Raw genomic sequence first — 23253 nt, 5'->3', positions numbered from 1 at the left:
GAAGGTGGCTTCACCCTGCCCCATGTGCAGGAGGTGGGATGTTACCTGGTGGGGTGGGAGGAGGTGAAGGGGGCATGGCTCTGCCCCATGGGTGGGGGGGAAGGGGGCTAGACCCAGCCCTGCAGGGGGAAGGGGCATGACCCAGCCCCAACCTGGTCTTGTAGGAAAAAAGGGAGCATGGCCCAGGCCTCCAGCAATGGCGGGGACATGGCCCAGGTCTATGGAGGAAAAAGGGGTACAGCCTGGCCCCATGGAGGGAAGGGGATACTGCCTGGTTCTGACTAAGCATACAGGGCTTTGGGTTTAGGAATTCTGCAGGAGGGAGCAGTGGCCATATTAATATGGCCACTGCTCTCCCCTCTGCCAAATTTCCTCACCCATGGGGAGCCTTGTGGACCAGATGCAACGGCTCTGCAGGCCACATATGGCCCGTGGGTTGAGTGCCCCTACTTTAGACACACAAGTCTAAAATGTAGACACTCAAAACTTGTTGCCTATCCTTGGGAGAGACCTTAAGTCTATAGGCAGCTAATTTTCTGACAGGGTTGTTCTAGGCTGACATGGTTGTTTAAGGCTGTGCCATAAAGAAAAAAAATGTGTCTCTCACCTATTTCATACCTAAGGCTGATAGGGATGCACAATCAAAATCATACCAGTGCAAATCAAGCCTGTAGATCCTGATTTGATAAGCACTCTAAAATGCCACATTGGATCATGCACAAATAGTGGTGCCCCTAGTCTTTTTGAATAGCATTAGGGTACAGTGGAATGAGATCTACAGAAGCCAGCACACTGATTTGGAGCTGCCTAAACTAAGACGATAGGAAATACTGAGGTGACAAGATAGAAAGCATGTAAATGAATGATGTCATGTACGTTATACAATGTAGGTACTATCAACAGAATAGTTCAGTGTTTACAGCAGTAAAACTCTTATTATGTTTTGATACTGTCTGCACTATCTCAATACTGTTTTTTGTTCTATGGACCCTCTTGGTGTACACTGTGTGGTTCCAAATAAAATTGGAGAAACACTTCAAAAAGCATCCTCCCAAAAGAGTATTAAAAGTAGAAATGAAGGATTTGCTATACTAGAGAAGACCAGTGATCAATTTAATCCTACACTTGTGCTGTAATCAATAGATTAATTAATGTTATATATGTTTATACTTATATATATTCTATATAAATGTTTTAACCTATATAAATTCTGAACTGGCTTTTGTGATGATGAGAAGTGGTAGGATAATTGTGCTCTATGGTGGGGATCTATTTTTGATTTGGCACCTTTTGATGTCTTTGTGTTCTTCTGCATTCTTCCACATACCATTCATTATTTTAATATCAGTCTTCTGTTTACATCCCCTTCAAGTATGCAATCCCACTTTTTCCAATTATTTTCGTAGGAATGCTCTCTCATGATCTTTGCTACTTTCAGCATCCACTTCTGAACTCCCCCTAACTCTGTTAGTATTTTGGTGGTAACATGACAAACAGAGTATTGTATTCCTGAGAAGAAGTATCACAGATGTTAAGAGCAATATATTCTGTACTTTTCATGCTGTTCATAATGTATCCCAGCTTTTTTTTTTTTTTACTGTTTTCACTGTTGCTGTTTATTGTGTTGAATGTTTTTCCTGACTCTCTTTACAGAACAGGCATACCTGGTTTAAATTGTTCTCTCCAATATATGTTACTTTGAATTTGTCAACATCAATTTTAACTTGTAACCACACTGCCTATACACTGTACTTGATTAGACCCTTTTGAAAATTTCCCACAACCTTGTCAAGTCTTGACTAACTTGAAAAATCATCTGCACATTTTGCCATCTCGTTCTGCCCCTTTTCCCAGCCCGTAACAAATATATTAAATATCTGCTAAGCAATGTGTCAAATTCTGATTTCAGTCATGACGTAAATCTAGCAATTTCAGTATCAGTAACTCCAGTGGAAATGCTCCAGATCTACACTAATGTCACTGATAATAATCAGGCCTCCCTAAAGAGACAGCAATAAGTGACCCCGAATCCATACTAAGCAGCTGATTTTTTTAAAAGGAAATAGTACTGTCACTTTCCATCTCACATGAGAAATGTCAATCAGGAACACCTCTAACTTAATTGAACAGAAAAATGAAATTTAACTTAAAGAAAAAATGGAATAGGTAACTTGCTACAGCTGTGTGAACAAACTAAAATACGTAATTTCATCATTGATTTAGCACTTTTCTAAAATCAACCTATTCACTTCAGTAAAATCTGCTGTTTAAAGTTTTAAATGTCATTAAATGTTGTTTTGAGAGATTTTTTTTCACTCAAAATCTGAATTACCATGTTGCACTAGAAAAAACATTTTCTTGTTGCTATAACTTTCAGTAAAGATGCTTCAGAAGTGGTTCCTAGAAGTAATAATTTCCCACATTGTTCCATAGGGTTTTTTCCCCTACTACTGTCTTCATTCTAGTATAGCAGTATTCTCTAAAATATACTGTGTACAGAAGTTACTAAAACAAAACTTAAAAAGATCTTTAAAAGTATAAGGTTTACAAATATGTATTACATGTTAAAGTTAACCTTGGTGGCATCAAATGGAAACAGATTATTGCAGATATCCAAACTTCTCTGCAGAAGAATAGTTACAGTGCGGAATAATTAAGCCCAGCAGTTAAATCTTTTACTTAAATTTCTTTGGACAATTAGAGAATATATTCAGCTTACAAAATCTTATTGTCAAAATGACTGAGTAACTTAAATTGAGGATCTTATATGGGACTGATGGGCATAAATTATGTGAATCAAACAAAGCTTAAACAGTGTATTTTATTCTGGGGGTATTACATAGCTCTAAATCTAATTTTTTGACTAAAAAAGTTTAAATGTATATGAAAAAAGATTTAATAGTGAAGTTAAAAATGTTGTAATAGATATAATTCATATGCTTAAAAGTAAGGACAGTCTAAGAATCTCTCCAAATCATCCGATTTCCCCAAATCATTGGATGACACCGATTCAAAGATGAAGTTTTGCTATTCATCACTTTTTTCTATACAATGGCCTGACTACAAGTTGTTTTCTTTTTTTAAACAATGATCAGCTTTCAAAACTTAACCTAGATTTCACTTGAGTTCTGCATGTTATTAATGCAGGCATGCTAGTGTAAAGTTATTTGTTTGAAGTCAGCCATTTTACATCATATTTATGAAATAAGAGTTTGTCAGTATTGTAGGCAGATTGTGTAATGTGTCTCCAGCTGTAAGGGCTAACTCCCACCAGCAGGGGAGAGACACTGAAAAACAGGATAGCAAAACACATTCCCATTAGTACCAACAGTTTTTGTAAAAGTAATGCATGTAGTCAGAGTATATGGTAATGAAAGCAACAAAGGTGGAAGACAAAGAGGTGTTTAAATACTTTGATATTTAAATCCCATACATGGACTGAACTTTGAAAATGACTGTGTACATTCGAATAATCAGCTAAGCAGCTGATCTAGAGAGTGCAGAAGTAATTGGTTCATCAATGATCTAAAGTATGAACAAATGTCTTCCCGCACTATAAAGTTAACAACAATCTACAAAGTGATTAAAATACCACTGGTCATAAAGAATTTGTTCCTATTAGTTCTGAAAAACACCTACATCATCTTCTTTGGTAGAGTATCAAAGTTTACAAAAGAAGGCAATTGTTTAGGAATAAGAAACGGTTGATACAGCTTCCCATCTGAAAGAAGACAGACCAGGAAGATTGAGACTTAAATTAGTATTTAAATGGTGTTCCCCACAACAAGCAAAATTTAGTTCTAATTTTTTTTTCTAAAACTGAACAAAAGTCTATTTGTTAGGAAAGTATTTGTCCAGGAAAGAATAAGGGGACAGACCAGATTACATAAAAGGAAAAAAATCTTATTCATGGAAAAATGCAATAAACTAGAGCCACTCCACTGAATTCCTGATGATAATGCATTTTTAAAGCAAGAAATTAAACCAGACTGACAACTGATAGTGATAAGAAGTCTTGATGGGCAGGCATACCAGAAGAACAAAACTACTTCAACACACCTACATTCAAGCGGAAATCATAACACACAAAAAAGCATGTAAATGCATTCTAAATATGAAGTTGAGATGGCAAAAGGGGCTATGTGGGTACTAAACTAGGGACATACTAAAAGGATACCATTTTCTGAATGTGGTGAGAATCTGCCATTTGGAGTGAAACAACAACAATTAAAAAGCCTGCATGTGCACATAAGGCCACGCCAAGCAGACAAAAATCGAGGCACTTAGATGGTCTATGATTGATTTTTATAAAAATGAATTGCTATGTATATTAAAGTGTAAGTATGTATAAACTTTACTACATACACATAACCTCTTTCTTGATCAGAGTAAGATACATTTATTTTAAAAAGCCACAAAAGTAAGAAACATCTATACAAAAAGGTACAATACATGCATGCAAATTGATGAACTATATTGAGTTTCATAAGCTAAAGGATTAAAACAAATTACTAATCATATTAATTAAAAATAAGGGTTTTGTTGTGCTGTTTTAAAATTTTAACAATTGCAATCTGAAGAGAGAAAATCATTCCATGGCTTTTTCTCTAATGCAGACAGAAATACCCCATAAAAATTGCAATGAATCTCTATAACAGGGTGAACAAACACGTCAGTATATTTGGTTAAAAAGAACGTAATTTGACAAGAACATACAAAATAAAAAAGACTTGTGGAGGACAGCATTAAGGCTTTGAAAATTCACAGATGTAATTTTTTTCTGTTCAGGAAAAGAAAAACTCTCTCCATTGCATTTAGGTATAATGTGCAGCTAAAACATCCCTGAAAAAATAACAGAATATTTAAAAAAACACCCTGTGTTTTTTTAAATAAACAGAATAAATGTAAATTATTTATAAATAAACAGAAATAATTTAAAATCTTTCCCTGAAGCAAATAAAACTTTCACATAAAAGTAATCTGTTGATCTTATTGCATGAGGAACCTGAATTTGAATGTGCAACAGCACAAGTATTTCTTATGTTTATAAATTTATTAGATAGTTTTTGTTACTACTGTACCTAGGCCAGAGTCATGGATTGGTACCCTGTTGTGCTAGATGTTGTACAACAACACAGAATCCTTATTTCTACAATCAAAAGACCAAGAAAGCTTTGGTACTCAGTTTTACTCTAAATTAGAAAAGTTGTTAGGAGCTGTCAAAAGAACAGGGATGTTACAGTGTATCTAGGATATTTCCCCTTCTGGATCAAAATCTTTTGGGGTAAAATTGTCAGAGTACCTGACTTACAGGTGCAATTACATCATATATTAGGCATACTTTGTTATACACAGATGTCACTGGAAAATTAAAATGTTAATTCACGTAGTCCTTAGTTGTGAGCACTGCCTAACACATGGAAGAACACGCCACATTTCTAGAAAAAAAAGAATGATTTTATTTTCATAATTTTTATTGAGTAATAAAGGCGATTAACAAAACCATTATAAATATTGAAACACTGCTATAAAATCTAAGGTTAAAAGGTAGGACAGTTACTGTTATAAGAAAATGATAAAAGGGAGACACATACTTGGAAAAAAATATTAGGCAAATGCTAGTTCCTTGAGAAATGAATCAGCTCTATTACATACAGTACGTGTATTTTTAGTACCCGGAAAAGTATTAAAGAATTTTTAAGGATGCTGACAATCTGATCACATTACAGCACCACACATCAGGTTGTAGTATTTAAGAATGTAAGAACTCCCATTTAATAGGTTAGACCATGGGCCCATCTTGCCCAGCGTCCTGTGTCACACAGGGGCAGAGCAGATGCTGAAAGGGAGACTGAAGCGGTATGATCAGGATTTTTTTCCTCACTTGCAGCCTCCAGCATTAAAGGTCTGGTTCAGAGGCTGTACCCCTCACTCCCATGCTCAATTGCTGCTGATGCACTATTCCTCCAAAAATGAGTGCAATCCCTTTCTAAATCTAGCTCAACTGTCAGTTTCCACAACATCTGGTGGCAGTGCGCCATACTTTAGTAACAGGCTGTGTGAAAAAGAACTTCCTTTTATTAGTTTTAAACTTACTACCTACTAATTTCATTTTATGACCCCTAGTTTTTGTGTTGTGAGGGAGTAAATAATAAGTCCCTATTTGCTCTCTCTTTGCCATTTAGTATTTTGTAAACCCTGATCATGCCCCTCAAGCATCTCTTTTCTAAACAGAATAGGCCTGGCCTCTTTGGTCTCTCCCCCAATGGAAGCCCCTTCATACCACTAACCATCCCTGCTGCCCTTCTCACGGCCCCCTCTCCTACATCCTTTCTGAGGTGTGGGGATCAGGAACCAGCCCAGCAATCAAGGTGTGGACTCACCATGGATTTAGAAAGGGGCACAACGACACTTTCTCACCGCTGGCATTCACTGTTCTGTTTCCAAAAGTGTGCATCTCTTTTGGCAAAGCGTGGGCCGTCTAGGTGTTGATTCTCTGGCACTGGAGGTGGCTGTAGCAAGCGCTTTTACCACCCCAAGGAGAAAGCTCAGACACAGGGAGGACGTATGTTTGCAGGGGTTGGCTTGTTGCCTGGCACACACAGGTATGTGTGCGTGTAGATATATGCCGTTAGATGTGCAGAGGTCTATATATATATATATATATATGTATATGTATATGAATCTATATATAAAGACATCTATATAAACGATACAAGCTATAGATCTATCTATATCAACATATCTATACCGATAGATCTATATACACACAGATAATTATAGAGATGCATTTATATATCCGTGCACAGGTAGATCTGGATACAGAACGATATAGTGTGCCTCAGCCCCCACAAAAGACTCCCCGTCTAAGCCTCCCCCTTCTCTGGCCAGGACCTAACGCGGAGGCCGAGGGGAAGCGGCGCAGTCCCCTTGGCCCCGGGCCCGGCCCCTCCCCGCCCCGGTGCTGGGGCGCGGCCGTTACCCCGAGGCTCGCGCGCGCGTGCGGGGGGGACGGGACTGCGTCACGGGCCGCCCCGCCCGTGTGTCCGCGAGCGCGGGCCCCGCCGCCGCCGCCCAGCGACACCCGCCCGGGGGAAGGGGGCTGCGGCGCCCGCGCGCCACACACCACACCGCGCCGGGGCTGCCCCGCCGCCGAGTTACCTCCGCGCCGGCCTCGGCTCCCTCGCGTCCTCCGCCGGCAGCCGGGGGGACGCGGCCGAGACAACCGGGCCGCGGGGGTGGTGTGGAGGTCGGCGCGGCCCGTGCACCCCCGCGGGGCGCGAGTGGGGACGGACCGGGCCCGCTGCTGCCGCGCGCCCCTCCCCCCGCCCGTGCGTCGTATCCCTCCGCTCCGGCCTGGCAGAGAAAGCGGCGGCGCGCGCCCCGCCTCTGCCGTTCCGACATCTTCTTCCCCGCCGCGCCTCTCCCGGCTCTGCCTCGCGTCCTCCCGCCTTTCCTGGGCGGCCCCGCTCGCGGCAGGGGGGGCGGCTCGCGGTTCGTGGGGCACCGCGCGGCGGGGGAGGAGCGGTGCGGGCGGGCGGCGCGGCGGTAGCGGAGGAGGGGACTCTTTCTCCGGGCGGAGGGATCCCGCGGGCTGACGGCGCGGCGGTGGTGGCGGCGGCAGCAGCAGCAGCAGCAGCGGCGGCGTTGGCGGCGGCGGGGAGTTGTTGTTGCCTCCGACGGCGGCTGCTTCCGCGCGCTCCCGCCGGGGCCGCCCCGCTCTCCCGGCGGCGGCGCTGACAGCGGGCGGGCGGGCGTAGGGCCCCGGTAGCGCGGCCCCGGGCCCAGCCCCGCGCGCCATGGCTGGGGACGGCGGGCGGCACACGGCGGAGCTGCAAGCGGGTAAGTGGCGCGGCCTCGGCCCCGGGCCCGGCGGCGGTGGCGGCTGCGAGGGGCCCGGCCCGGCCCGGCCCGGCGCGGCGCGGCGCGGCCTTCTCCTCCTGACGGCGCGTGTCTCCCCGCAGAGCTGTACTTCCTCATCGCCCGCTTTTTGGAGCACGGCCCGTGTCAGCAGGCGGCTCAGGTAGGCGGCGCGGGCCTGGGGGCGGCGGCCGGGCCGGGCCCCTTGTGGCCGCGGCCCCTCACGGCCCCTTCCCCCCCCTTTGTTGTCGCTGCAGGTCCTGATCCGGGAGGTGGCGGAGAAGGAGGTGAGCGGGCGCCCGGCGGCGGGCCCGGGGGAGGGGGCGACGGGGTCGGGCTGGCGGGCGGGCCGGGCTCGGGCCGGACCGGGGAGGGGGCGCCCTGACGCCTCCGCTTTCTCCCGCAGCTGCTGCCCAAGCGCACGGACTGGACGGGCAAGGAGCACCCGCGCAGCTACGAGAGCCTGGTGAGCGCGGGCGGCGGCGGCGGCGCGGGGAGAAACTTTCCGGCGGCCCCGAGAAAAATTGAATTTCCCGCAAAAAACATTTTTTTTTTTTTTTTTTTTTTTTTTAACAACTTAAAAAACCTGGAGCGGGAGCCGGGCCCTCTCTCTCCCTCCCCCCGCTCCGACCGCCGCTCGGCCCTCGGTCCCCCCGCGCGCCTCGGGGCGGCGGGCCGGGACTGGCCGGGGCGGGCGGTGGGGCCGGGGCCGGGGGGCGGCGGCGGCGGGGCCGGGGCGGCCGGAGGCGGCGGCTCGGCGGAGAGGTGCGTCATGGAAGCGGTGCGGGGAGAGCGGAGCGCCAAGGGGAGGAGCGAGCGCAGCGCCTGCCGGAGCCCGCCCGGCCGCGGGAGACGGGGGCGCTGTACTCCTGCCCTGCCGCCTCCCGCGCGGCGCGGCCGCACACAATAGCGCTGACCGCCCCCGGGCACGGTCCCGTGCGTCTGCCCGACCCCGGAGGGGGCTGCTGGGCGCCTGGCTGTCACGCTGCTCCGGGATCTCTGCCTTGCTTCGACCTGCTGCTGCTTGGCGCCGCAGCTGCCTCAACCACTCCGCTGGCAGGACGCAGGCGTGGGGGGGGGGGGTTCCTCCCTCTACCATCTCCTCCTCTCCATTGGGCTCGGGCTGCTCACGAGGCGCTGCTTTGTTGCGCGATGTGCGGGGAAGGTGTTTGCTTTCCGCGGTGCATCGCTCTCCACCCGTGGCTGTGGCTCCGGCTTTCCCTTGAGCAGCGGGGAAGGAGCAGCAGTGAGGGCTGCAGCTGGCACCTGGATGGAGAGTGCAGATGGGTGAGCATTTTTTTTTTTTTTTTTTTGTGCCACCATGTCATGACCAGCACCAAGTTTTCATAGGTGTTTTTGCTGTTCCATTCTCTGGGCCTCAGTAGCTCACCACCAGGGCTACTCATCAGGGCAACTGCACTGCTGCCTTAATGTCAGGTCTAGGTAAGACCTAAAATTGTGGAAACTTGTCTTATGAATGAAAATTGTGTTATGGCAATTGAGTAAACCTACACCTCAATTGTGTTCCTTATAAATGGGAATGCTAGCTAGGTAAATAGCCTCATGGAGGTGAGCAGTATTCAGGACTACACTTGTTATGGGGAAAAGTAACGATTTCTATATTTTGCAGGTGCTTTTACATATAGGAATAGGAGTAGAATAAGTGCAAAATGGTCATCTTGTTGCTACAAATTCACCCTGAGATGGAACATAATGTATGAAACTGGCCTGGCAGTGTTTTTTTTAAAGCTTTAATATAGAAGAATACTTGCGTTTTTTCAAGGTTTGAAACCTGTGCTGGCGAGCCTGTGAAGTAATGTGGACTGCTGACTAGGGTAACTTGAAAGAAAGTTTTCGGGTATCTGATTTAGTGTTTAGTGGCTTACAAGTTATTGCATCTGTACTTTCATGAGGATTTTTAGCATGTGGATTTGACAGATGGTTGTGATATCCAGAATTGTGTTTCTGGGTTACAGTGAGTTCTTTCAGAACAGCACAGTTGATGATGGGGGTGCACATTTGGGGGGTGTTAGTGGTATGAAACATTAGATACAGGTTTACTTTAAATATACATGTATAGGTAGCACATGCATGAATACTTTGTAATCTTTTAAGATACTTTTAAGTGTGTGTAGAAAAATGTAAGGAAATCAAGACAAACCAAAATGTTTCCTTTTTATTTAACTTGGCACTAATAATATAAAATAGGTTTGGAAAGCAAGCGATAAAGATTATGGTATTCATACAGGAATTAATAGGTTTATTTAGAAAGATGTTGTACTAGAGGTTCTGTAGTATGCTGGTAAGACATGCTTGGAGCTTCTCCTGGATTTGGGAATTAGGAATCTGATTCAAGTTGCTTGAAATGACAGATGATAAACATGGAAAGGATCAGCAAAATTGTAAAGTATGTAGCAATTAGGGCTGCTGTTTTTTGGGAGAAGATCTATTGTGAAATGTGTTAGCAGGATATTGTCCATGGTCCAAAGACATCAGTTGGTTTGTAGCACAAATTCCTGCATGAGAAGATGAGCATCAACTCAATTAGCGCTGCTATTTTAATAGCAGTTTTTTTTATTGGAGGGAGGTGTGGTTATCCAAAATCATGAAACCCCAAATGTGTTTAATTCAGGATGGATTTAATCGGTTTGGAGAAATGCTGCTACATAGGTAACTCTTTCTTACCTTTTGTTTCTTATGATGCCTTAATGGTTGAATATTTGCATGATTTCTCTCTTCCTTGCTCTCAAAAGGAGGGAGTGAAGAATGGAAAATAAGCAACTTGCTGTTTGTAGAATAATTTTTCCTCAAGAAGCAAAGTTTGTTTGGTAATATCCTTTTTGGGGGCTAATTGTATAGGTGGCAGAGGTGTTAAACTTTTGGGGTACAAAGTACCATACTATTAATTTAATAAGATGTTACTAAACAAACCTTGCTTACCTGGCTGGACCTTATAGTTCCAATATTTTGACCTGACTACAGCATGTTTTTTTTCCTTTTGCTGTGGTTGTAAGGAGTACTTTCCCGACCTGTTTCTCGATCCTGTTATTGTTAGTACTATTATTATCATTAGTGTTATTATTTTTCTTTGCGTTCTTTTAACATAAATGTACCTCCAATGTAAATATTTGTTGAAGGCATGTCATGTAATCTCAGACACCTTTTTTGTTTAAAAAAAGTCTTAAATTTGAAATCAATACATTAGATGCTGACTGATCCTATGACATGCCATACAGCAATATTAGCTTGTTCACCTGAGTATCCTCAGCTCCCAATAATAAAGGCAGAGGTTGTGTAAAGTTAAGTAGAAACTAAAAGAGCAGTAAGAACAATAGGTTAGAAATGGACTTCGAGTCCTGAAGTCAAAGCAAACGATGGGTACTCGAAAATTCATGGACTCTGACTCCAACCTTCCTTTTGTGTGGGTTTTGCTTCATCATTAATGTATGTTTTCATCTCTGCATGGGAATACTGCACTATACTTTTAAAAGGCTGTTTCTTCCAACAATCTCAGGTTAACTTTCATAATATTAATGTTATACTTTGTCTTGCACTAGTATCCAATGCCTCAGTTGCAGTATAACCGCTATGAAAGAGGCAAAACTCTAGGATGTTGTATTGACATTCTCTCAGCTTTTGCCTCTGTCTGCTGTTGTAAGGTTGGGAAAGTATGTGGGTAGAAACAGAAATAGAGTGGATGGCTCTGTCAGGCAACACTATCTAACCTGGTCTCCTTGGCAGATAAGGAAGGATTCAGTTATAACAAAGAGAAATTTGTTTGAACTGCATTTAGCTTGTCACTAATCATTTATTTGCTATGAAACGTGTTGTTAAACTGACTCTAGGTGGTGCACAGACACTTTTGGGTGGAGGCTGACTGTAGTCATGCATGTTTTAGTTCTCTAAAAATGCCATGAGGGTGCGTATGGGCCAACATTGTGCATGGTATTGAGCGTTCTAAACTCCATATAACAGGGTGTCAAGGGAAGGAACCTGGGAGGGAGTTATGCCACTACATAGGGTAGAAAGCGATCCTGCTGGTTTTCTTTGTCCTCTTTGAGACTTTCAAGTAGTTTAACCTTTGGGCGTCTTCCTTGGGTGTTTTGACAACTTCTCTAAATCAGCTGATATTGTTGGGTCCACATCATACGTAGAGCGCTATACAGTAGCTAGCTTGTAAGTGGGTGACACTAATGTCAGATTACCTAGAATATGTGAAGTTTTACTAATCAGTTCTTCAGTTTCCAGTATTATCTAAAGGACCCTTGTTTTCCAACTGAACATGGAGACGTATGCTTAAGAACAGTATAACATTTTCTTATACTTTGGTTCTGTATCAATGTACTGATCTACTTAACTTTGTGTCTAATCTCCAGCTTGACTTCAAGGGGACTATTTACAGTGGATAAAAATTAAGGCCCCAGGTCCATGAAAACTTGAACATGTGCTTAGTTGTAAGTGCCACACTTGGTTTTGTGTGTTTAATTCCTTAAATACTAGAGTCCTATAGGCAGCAGTGCAGTTATTGTTTAATAATTTGCCTCTTAGTAAATAGTGGGGGTGTGCAAAACCAAGCCATATTCAGTTTGGATTGGGCTCGAATTAGGGACAGCAATTTTGATTCAGCCAAATCTGAATCTGAAGTTTCAACGCTGATTTGGAGAATCAGTGATTCAGCCATAGACGCAACTTTAAATGTTTTTTCTACATACCTCGGGGTACCAGATGTGGCTTGTGCATGCTGTGATGGTGGGGCAGATGGAGCATCCCACAGGAGCGCGGGGCACACCCTGGGTTTGGCAGTGAACCTGGAAGTAGACCGGAAGTACTTCTGGTCCATTTCTGGGTCTGCTGCTGTGTGTGTGACAACCCCCCCCCGGCTCGGCAGTTGGTACCCTCCCAGACCCAGGAGGCACCAGTCGTGGGGGGAGGGAGGTTGCTGAGCACAATGGGGATGACCCCCCCCCCCCCCCATGGGACGCTCTGTCTGCCCTAACATTTCAGCATTCGCGAGTCACCTGGTACCTTGAGGTATGAAGTATATAGAAAAACATTTAAAGCCTTGTCTGTCTGAATCATCGAATCTTTCCTAATCAATTCGGAGGGTTCTAATTCGATTTGGAGAGATTAAAGAGTTGTCTGATTCGATTTGGAGATTCAGCCACTGAATTGCGCCGAATGTCTGCCGAATCGAATCGGTGACTGAAGCTTCGCACAACTCTAGTAAATAGGGCGTTCATACACATACCCTGGGGCAGGGGCAGTCTCAGAGCCACTCTAATTAAAGTACCCAGAGCATCACATGTATCAGCTGTCCCTGCACTGAAAAATGGCATCAGGGCACTTTGACTAAACTGAAATGAGCTTTAAAGTGCCCTTGCTGCCATTTTCAGCATTGGGACTCTAATACACACGACACTGGAATCTGCTGAAGCATGGTAATTACCATTTAGATAAACTACTTTTTTTTTTTGTTTATGTTGAATCCCAGAAAAGATACTGAATGTTTCTGTGAATATATACACAAAGTTTTGCAAGGTGACTTGGAAGGCCTACACTATTAGTTCAGGTATTTCTGACAGTGAAACCAAAAAATCATTGCTGTCTGGGAGCTGCTGCCTGCCATGATTGTAGATTATTTCAGTTTAATTCCTGTGAGACGCAATGTCTATGATATGAACAGGTATCTAAACATGGTTGTCTAGCTGGTAGTCTTAACAGACTTTACAGGTGAAATAAAAATCTAACTAAATTTGGGATCAGTTTGTCTTGCCTGAGAACAAATGAGTTTATATCTATCCCTGTCTTAAGTTATAAATAATATAATGGTTATAGATTATTCTATGCCTTCTGATTTCTGTTCAGGGTTAAGGAATACTGGTAGGGCAGTAACTAGGTAAGTCTTTAATTGTTGGGGTTTTTTTAGCAGGTACTTCTTATAAAGACTTGGGTGACTTTAAAATGATAAAAGTCAGAAATCTTTTGTGTGGTATGGTAGTAGTGTTTTGTGTTTTTTTTAGTGGTGGTGGTTTTGTTTTGGTGTTGGTCAGTGGAGTCAGTTAGATTTATCCTGCTCCCTTTTGGCTCATGTATATGTATATAGTATGTTTATAAATAAATGCTATTGTTCCTTAAACTTTCCAACAGGGCTAACCTGTAGGTAACATTTTCTTTCTGGTAGCCATTTTTAGTGGTTCCTGTCCTTAGCAAATTTAATTTAGAAGTACTCAAGCTTTTTCCATGTTTGTTATGGGAGGAAAATGTAATGTATGGTCTTCAGACAGTTGGTTCCAGTTGGTTCTCTTTAGTTAAACTAACCTTGCATTGAAAGAAAACGTCTCTATTTTAATAGGTAAGGTCTCATTTGTTTAGCCTGTGTATAAATAGGAAGATGCTTCATGCATGAAAATGAATTATAGGGGAGGTATTTACTTTCTAAAGAAGGAGCTCTAAGGGAAAATGAGACTAAAATTAAAGAGTTGCAATAACAGAAGTTATTTTTCTCTGAAGAAATCAGGCTGAAAATCAGGCATAGTATGACAATTACTGTAATTCAGTCTAGGATTTGCTTTGTGTAATGCGTTGCGTAGCTTTATACTTCAAAAGGTTGCAAATATTTGGATTGAGCTCTCGAACCATGGAAATACAAGTAACTGATTTAGTTTTTAAGGAAGCTCAATTAGCTGGATCTTTTTGTGGGAAGGTTGTTACAATACATTTTTACAATTTTAATTTCAATATTTTGGAAAAAGTATTTATGTAAATATTATGCCTTTCAGTATGGGGTAAGGTATAAATTGTTACAATCATTTTCATTATGTAACTTCACATTCACTGAAGCTTAACAGTCCAAATGCTGATACAAATGTTCTTGGAGGTATAAAAGTTTCAGGGGAACTAAGATCTTTTGCAAAAGTCAAGGGAAATAAAAACATGTGTGATTATAGTTCTGCCCCACCCCTGCTCTCTGTTAGTGTATTGTTTGGAGCAAAACAGTATTAGGTTTATGGATATTTATTTTATTTTATTTTTTCTTTTTTGTAGCCATTTAGCCATATTTTGTGTATGTCTGTGTCGTTGGTTAGAGATGAATATTGGTAAATGTGAAGTTGACCCTTTTGTTTCTAGAAAATACTTTTGTGGTTATGTTCTGAACTGTCACCTTGTTAGTTAAGAGAGCCAATCCCTATTTATGTTTTAGTCTGCTTATTTTAGTTTGCTTAAAAAAAAAAAAAATTCAGTTCAGCAGAGTCATAACAGGTTAGAGTGAGAGTTAGATTCTGCTTGCTCATTAATGTAATTGAGACGTATACATGAAATCTCATGGAGGACAGCGTGACTGGATCGGTGTCACCGATAGTGTGACCATATGGGACAATGTGAAATCCAGGACAACCAGAGGTGGGGGCAGGGCTGCCTGGTGCAGCTGTGTTATTACTGTTTAGGCAGCTAAGGGAGTCAATGGCTCGTTAATGATCAGTTCTTACTTTATAAGGGGTAACAATAGTCTTTACTGGTCATTCCACTGATTAAGCTAACCTATTTTAGGGAAGTTCTGCTGTCTGCTAGGATTTCCTATTTCACAGTTTGTGCTGCTCTGCCTCCCCACCCTGGGTGGGTCCTGGATGCTTATTCTAATTTTCACTGGCCAGCTGGGACTAGCCTCCAAAGCTTGGCCGAACTGGGACATATGGTCATTGTACTGATAGACTAAGATGACCTGCAGCCCTTCTCAGAGTTAAAAATTTTCTTGGGACATACCACATTTGTTAGAGGAACTTTATTCTAACCCTGACTGTTCTCTTGTTTGTATTCACATACTAGACAAAACCACTGTGTGTTTAACTTTTCTTGGCGCAAAGGAGGTCTTTGGCTTGGAATGGAAAGGGTTTTGCATTGTGAGTTTAAGGTATATGCTGTATATCCTGTATCTCTGAAAACATCATGTTTGTAAGTGATAGCCTGGGCACTAGGAAGCATGTATTTTAAACATTGCTTTTGGAATCAGTGGTGTGCAGGTCTTGATTTTTGTTATGGAAGTCATTGTAAGGACATATTATGATGGAATCTCACGGAAATGCTGGTTGACCTTCTTGAGGTTTAAGCTTCTCTTTTTAAATTGAGAATCTTGCTGAGCATATCCAAGAAGTGCTGACTTGAATGTTTAAAAAAAAAAATTCTTTAGCTATTCGATTAATCAGTAAACTTAAAAGTTTCACCTCTGGGAGACAAGTTCGGATTTGCTTCAGCTGCTAGGGGAAAGTACAGTATCTGGCTTTAAAAACAAGTGAAGAGTGATCATTATCTGTTTTTAGTTCAGGAGAAGAACAGATTCTCAAAGGAAATGAGGTAGGAATGAAATGGGTCAGAATTGGGGTCCCTAGATGGTAAAAACTGTAACCAGGTCTTGCCATGATTTATAGTCAGTAATATTGTTAAAGCACCTAGAACTATAATTTGGAGTTCTCTTACCTTTCTAAAAAAATCAAAAGATGTCTCAAAACACTATTTTGTATGTCATTTGTTAGGACAGTAAATCATGGCTACTAAGTCTTGAGCTTTGTGAGTTTTTTGGCTTCCTGTTAACATTGAATACGTATGTCTAAAAACATTCTTAATTTAAAAAAAAATGAATTGGATGAATCTATACAGTGCTAGATTGTAATTTGTAACACTTATGCACCTTTTAAAGATGTATTTTTTTAAATTTACTTGCACACTTCAGTTCAACTAGTCAGAATTCAAGCCGTTCACAAATGCATTTATAAATATGTGACATACGACTTAAATGATAACAACAAAGAAAAATCCCTTCTTCCACAGAAGCTTTAAGGTAGTAGGGAAAAATCATTGTAGTGTAAATAAGATTTCCATGGCATCAGTTTTGTACTTCAGGCATTCCTTTTGTTAATAAATTACTGCAATACAAAGCATGGTAACAGCATGTTGGCAAGACAGGGAGCATATTTGAAAAATAAGGTATATTCCTCTTAATTGGGTTTACTGTAGAAGTATGAGAAATGTTGAGCCTCCTTAAAATGTCAGTCATGGCTTTCTGCAGTTACAGTATAATATAACATCAGAAGCTTTTACTGAGAGACAATACGGGTTGATTTTTCACAAAATTAAAGATAAAAAAAATCATGATACAAGATTCAGACTGAAACAAGGAATGAACCAGAATGTGAGAGGTGTACTACATTTGGATGGCTATTAGAAGAAAATTGAATGTGGATGATTTCCTGCCCCTCCTCTAGTACTGTTCTTTTCCTTAGATTTGCACCTTCTAAGAAGTACATAAATGTCAGGATGGCTCTACAACATTAGGGTGTTTCATGCTATTTAAAAAAATTCCTTACAGTAACTTAAATTGATTAGAAATGTATTGAAAATTAGGATTTGATACGTTCTTTATATTTTTCCATGTTACCTAAAACAATGTAATTTATATTATGACATTATAAACATGACTAGTGTTTAATACGAGGACCCTATTTCAAATGAAGGGAATTAATTGAGACCAGCTGGAGTAAATTACTATCCTTAAAGGTCATTATCTGTTTTTATCATTTGTCTAAAGTGATGAACCATTTTCATTTTTTTTCTCATTTCTTTTAAGAGTTTGTGTTAACCTCCTCAATAGAATATGAGGATTTGAGCAATATGATTCACTTTTCCTTTACAAAATGTTCTGTTTGTCTCTCACCTAATAGGTGAAATATTATAGACACTTGGCACCTGATCACTTGCTTCAGATATGCCATCGACTAGGACCACTTCTAGAGCAAGAAATTCCTCAAAGTGTCCCTGGCGTGCAAACACTGCTAGGAGCTGGAAGACAGTCTTTGCTTCGCACAAACAAAAGTATGAAAATCTTATAGGAGCGTAAAGACTTTTCATGTTCTTACACTATTGTGTGGTCGTTCTTCCCTTTTTTTACATTTGTGTCTAATTTTTTCTGAAATAGGTTGCAAACATGTTGTGTGGAAAGGATCTGCTTTGGCTGCGTTACACTGTGGAAGGCCTCCAGAGTCGCCAATAAACTATGGTAGCCCACCCAGTATAGGTAAGTCAGTATCGTTATTACACTGATGATGTTTGTGTGTGCGGTTTCATGCCTTCCTTTCTTTTTTATTTGTATAACATAATTTTAATAGCATTGAGGTTGTATTTACTTTTGTGCATTGTGCACATTGTGTTTAGCATTACTTCTTTTAGGATGGTTGGTTACTCTGTTTACTAGTTTGAAACGTGGCGGGATGTACACTGCCTGTCCCAAGGTATACATCCTGTTTTAAGGCTTGATGTTCTTAACTTTTACCTTTTGAGGCATGAGCTTTGTAATGCTTCGTTAAAAAAAAAAAAAAAAAAAGGCGAGACTGTGCAAGTAGCATTTGTTTGGCTAATAACAGTGTTTTCCAAGAAATGATAAAGCTGTTAATGACCAGTTTGTTCTGTTATGACTGATTGAATTTGGGGTGTAGGGGGGTTCTGCCTCCACTACTGAAAAATCCAATAGCAGTTTTATAGAGCTATCTGCAAAGAGACTGAGTAATTTGCATCCTTCTAACAGGGAATATTGTTTTCCTATTTATACTGTTTGGTTCTATTTGACTATTAGTTTTTTCTTAGTATAGCATGGAGCATGTCTGTTGCCTGGCCTGCAAAATGGCAGAGAATGGGAGTCAGGAGAAGTGAGTGGGGTTTTTTTTGGTTGTGCCATTGCTACCTTGAACCTTTCACTCAGATCTTTGTCACTGAGAAATGTTTCATTAGCCTTTAGCTTTGTTCTAGCCTTTAATTTTGAAGAAATTAAAGATTATATGTCTGTGTGTGATTTACATAATTCCCTCCAATCTGATATGTGCATGTGTATGTATGAGTTTGGAAGGAATTATATTTCATAAACGCTTACAGATATGTAATATCTTGACCCTCTTCAATCTCGTGTGTGTATGTATGTGTGAGATCTGGAAGGAACTAATAGAGTGAGTTTAAATCTCCTTCTGTTCCAGAAAGGACAGTAAAAGTGAGCAGAAGGTTTCATTTTCCACAAGGACACAGTAACTTAGTGAAAATAGCCAGGTTAGGAATGAATAGAACATACCAGCATGTCTTTGCTTAAAACCGAGTTGAAATATTCTTGTTCTGAAGTTCTTTAGTGGCTTGTTCTTGCTCTGTTTTTAAGTTCTCCAGTAAAACCGGCAATGTCAACATAAGAGCCTTGTTTCACCATTGACCTTCTTCCCCCCCTCAACATTACATTAATACGGATGTAATTGGGAAGACTTAAATGTTTAATATTAATATTTTAAAGCAAACTAAAATGAAATACATGAAAATAAAATTACATCTTGTTGCATTTGGTAAATCTCCAGTTGGCAACTAAACTTTCTTGTATTTCAGGCCCTTAGGTTATGAGTTAGTTATGTTTTCCCTGTTACTTCAGTATTGCCAGTTTGATAGACTTGGGTCTGTCTGTCAGTATTGTAGAGAAGAATAGTACTAAAAGGGAAAGAAGAGCATCTCTTCTTCTGCACTTGAATCTCCAGTTCGCAACTGTTCTCTTGTGTTTAAGATTTAAGAACGCTCGTGGTGCATGGGCCAAGTCCCGGAGGACTGGAAAAGGGCCAATGTGGTCCCCATTTTCAAGAAGGGGAGGAAGGAGGACCTGGGCAACTATTGGCCAGTCAGTCTCACCTCCATCCTTGGCAAAGTCTTTGAAAAAATTATCAAGGCTCACATTTGCGAGAGCCTGGCAGGACAAATTATGCTGAGGGGAAACCAGCACGGGTTCGTGTCAGGCAGATCGTGCCTGACCAATCTAGTCTCTTTTTATGACCAGGTTATGAAACGCCTGGACACAGGAGGAGGGGTGGATGTCGTATACTTAGACTTCAGGAAGGCCTTTGATACGGTATCCCACCCCATACTGGTGAACAAATTAAGAGGCTGTGACTTGGATGACTACACAGTCCGGTGGGTAGCGAATTTGCTAGAGGATTGCACCCAGAGAGTCGTGGTGGATGGGTCGGTTTCGACCTGGAAGGGTGTGGGCAGTGAGGTCCCGCAGGACTCGGTCCTTGGACCGATACTCTTTAACATCTTCATCAGCGACTTGGACGAGGGAGTGAAATGTACTCTGTCCAAGTTTGCAGATGACACAAAGCTATGGGGAGAAGTGGACATGCCGGAGGGCAGGGAACAGCTGCAAGCAGACCTGGACAGGTTAGACAAGTGGGCAGAAAACAACAGAATGCAGTTCAACAAGGAGAAATGCAAAGTGCTGCACGTAGGGAGGAAAAATGTCCAGCACACCTACAGCCTAGGGAATGACCTGCTGGGTGACACAGAAGTGGAAAGGCATCTTGGAGTCCTAGTGGACTCCAAGATGAACATGAGTCGGCAGTGTGACGAAGCCATCAGAAAAGCCAATGGCACTTTATCGTGCATCAGCAGATGCGTGACGAATAGGTTCAAGGAGGTGATACTTCCCCTCTATCGGGCGCTGGTCAGACTGCAGTTGGAGTACTGCGTGCAATTCTGGGCGCCGCACTTCAAGAGGGATACGGATAACCTGGAGAGAGTCCAGAGAAGGGCCACTCTTATGGTTAAGGGCTTGCAGACCAAGCCCTATGAGGAGAGACTAGAGAAACTGGACCTTTTCAGCCTCCGCAAGAGAAGGTTGAGAGGCGACCTTGTGGCTGCCTATAAGTTCATCACAGGGGCACAGAAGGGAATTGGTGAGTATTTATTCATCAAGGCGCCCCCAGGGGTTACAAGAAATAATGGCCACAAGCTAGCAGAGAGCAGATTTAGATTGGACATTAGGAAGAACTTCTTCACAGTTCGAGTGGCCAAGGTCTGGAACGGGCTCCCAAGGGAGGTGGTGCTCTCCCCTACCCTAGGGGTCTTCAAGAGGAGGTTAGATAAGCATCTAGCTGGGGTCATCTAGACCCAGCACTCTTTCCTGCTTATGCAGGGGGTCGGACTCAATGATTTATTGAGGTCCCTTCCGACCCTAACATCTATGAATCCAGGCATTACAGTTAAAAAGCAATTTGTTTTAAAGAATTCTGAATGTAGATATACGCAGGCAAGGTTCTTTGGGTAAATCTGACATCTTTTAGTAGACCAACTAAAACAGTTGGAAAAATTCTTCTTTACAAGCTTCAGAATAGAGAGAGTTTTGTCAGAATAGAGAGAGTGGATTGTGAAAACTTGAACTGCAGTTTAAGCAGTTGATGACAAGTCGCCAACTTTCTCAGTTGTTGATAGGATTTTACTATTAAGATATGTTTGTAAAAATGGCACTTGACAGTCTGTTAGTCTTGCAGCAACTTCAGAATCAAATCTGATTGGTATATGAATGAAAAGGCTGTGTTTCTGATTTTTGGACTTGCAAAGCCAGTGGGAAAATCTGAGAACATTTTGGTTCCATGCCCCACCAAAAGTAAAGGCTGCTTGCAGATGTGAAAAAAAAACCAAAAACAAAACAGCGTCTTACTTTAAACTTGGCGCGCTTCAATGCTGAGCCCAGCGCATGCCCAGAAAAAGCAGCGTGTTAGCTGAACCTGGCTTGCCCAGTTTCTGTATAGATTGGGTGCTTTACTGGGGCTTTTTGGCATCTTTATCTAATCGCTGATTGAATCAGCTTTAGCTAAAAGTACCAAAAAGCCCTGCTGAAGCACCTGATCTATACAGCTGCTGTGGAGCTTGGTCAAAGTAACATGCTGCTGCTTCTGGTAAAGCATATTTTGTGTGTTTTGGTTTTGTTTTGTTTTTTTTCCTTTCACATCCGTCAGTGCCTGAAGATTCCACTTTGTTCTCCCGTGGTGTTTTTGACTGTGTAGGACAGGGATCAGCAACGTTTTTGGGCAGAGTGCCAAAAACACCAGCAAACTTGACTTGTAACATGTTGGCATGCCAGCGGTAGGTGGTGGGGAAGCCACGAGGGGTCCAGTCTTTGTAGCAGTGCAGCCCTGGCCCCTTCCCTGCCATCCACCTAGAGGCCCATATGCCAAGCAGAATGCCTTCAAGTGCCACACTGGCACCCATGCCAGGGCTTGCTTGTACCCTGGTGTAGGACTAAGAAGAGCAAAAGGAGTTAAATTTATTTCTTAGTCTGCAATTTTTCCTTTAAAAATAATATACAAACTGGATTGTATTATGTATAGTCTCAACAGAAACTGCAAATTCTTACCCGAGTAGCTGGACTTGCTTGTGTCTCCCAGTAGGTCAGCTGCTTTATTTATTCTTTTTGATCTAATTTTAAGACCATATAGAATATTTCGATGAATCGGAGGGCTATGTTTGGGATATATGCAGAGGCTATTGATGTTTCAAGCAAACTGATTTTACTGGGATATGAAAATAGAGATTTATGAAAGTACATCTTGAATTGCCCTTAGTCCAAGTGAATTCAAAAGATGTATTTTTAAATGTACAGGCTGATGTCTCTTGTATCAGATGGTTCAAGATAACTTGCACTTTCTGCACAGGACTGTTTATCTCAATTTTTCCTCTGCAGTATTGAGTAGGACAGACGGTTCTCTTGCAAAAGTATCTTCAGCAAACATGTATGTGGTGATGGACAAGATTAAGAAGCTTGTCACTAGGAAGCAAAGGGATGGGCAGAGCCATATATTAAATTTAAGGCCGGGGAAGAAAATATGCAAATTTTTTTCTTTTTTCTTTACTCTATGTAATAGGTTAATTGAAGGATGGACAGTCATTTCCTGATGCCTCATGGGAGGGAATATTTGAGGTCTTGTCAGGCATTATAAGAATGGATAAATTATTTTTCATACATTTAGTTCAGAATTCCAGGTGAAAAGCTCATATAATATAGCTTGTTCTTTGCTGATCTTAGTTTTTGAATCAAGACGTTGTGTGTGTTGTTACATTCTGTCCTGGTCATGCGTGGATGTAGAGGCACCTGAACCACGCGTATCCATTTTAGGTTGATTTCTTCTCCCCTCCCCCCAGTCGTGACTATTAAGATTCTGCTTGGGAACTTTTGACTTGTCTACTTTTATTGTCTTCTAGAAATGAAAACTGCTTGTTACTTGAAGTCTCATAGGTTGGGGTGGAAGGCATTGTTTTTGTGTGTTGTCTCAATAGTCATGCAATCAACTCGATAAATGCTAGTCTCTCAGGGTAGATTTGATGTAAATCACTGGTCAGGAAGCCTCAATTTTAATCATTGCTTTCTATAAAAAGTGTGTTCTTGTTGTTTGATACCCTTTATTAATTTAACTTCGTACTTTTAGAGAAAGGTTAGGGCTTGACTGTATGTACATAAACTTGCAGAGAGCCAATAGGACTGATGGGTGGGGAATCAGGTCTGTTATCTCTTATCTCCATATACTGCGGTTAACAAGAATGCTATCT

The 23253-nt window shown here is 42.1% G+C and overlaps 1 protein-coding gene across 3 annotated transcripts in view; it reads left to right on the top strand.

The window, feature by feature from the left end:
• Positions 1-6976: 6976 nt before the first annotated feature.
• The window catches only part of PHIP (pleckstrin homology domain interacting protein), a 166558-nt gene continuing 150281 nt past the window's right edge, over positions 6977-23253 (top strand). Inside the window, exons 1-6 of one of the 3 annotated variants that reach the window (XM_059731372.1) lie at positions 6977-7842; positions 7965-8023; positions 8118-8147; positions 8267-8326; positions 17574-17724; positions 17828-17926. In XM_059731372.1, coding sequence (XP_059587355.1) covers positions 7800-7842; positions 7965-8023; positions 8118-8147; positions 8267-8326; positions 17574-17724; positions 17828-17926 — 442 coding nt within the window. In that variant the 5' untranslated portion in view covers positions 6977-7799. Of the gene's footprint in view, positions 7843-7964; positions 8024-8117; positions 8148-8266; positions 8327-8692; positions 9148-17573; positions 17725-17827; positions 17927-23253 lie in introns of those variants that run through there. The other 2 variants (XM_059731376.1, XM_019496868.2) reach the window with 2 other exon arrangements.

The sequence above is a fragment of the Alligator mississippiensis genome, chromosome 1 (genome assembly GCF_030867095.1).
Source record: "Alligator mississippiensis isolate rAllMis1 chromosome 1, rAllMis1, whole genome shotgun sequence".
Classification (NCBI taxonomy): domain Eukaryota; kingdom Metazoa; phylum Chordata; order Crocodylia; family Alligatoridae; genus Alligator; species Alligator mississippiensis.
The sequence above is the reverse complement of the archived record's forward strand: the minus strand, read 5'-3'. Positions and strand labels throughout refer to the sequence as shown.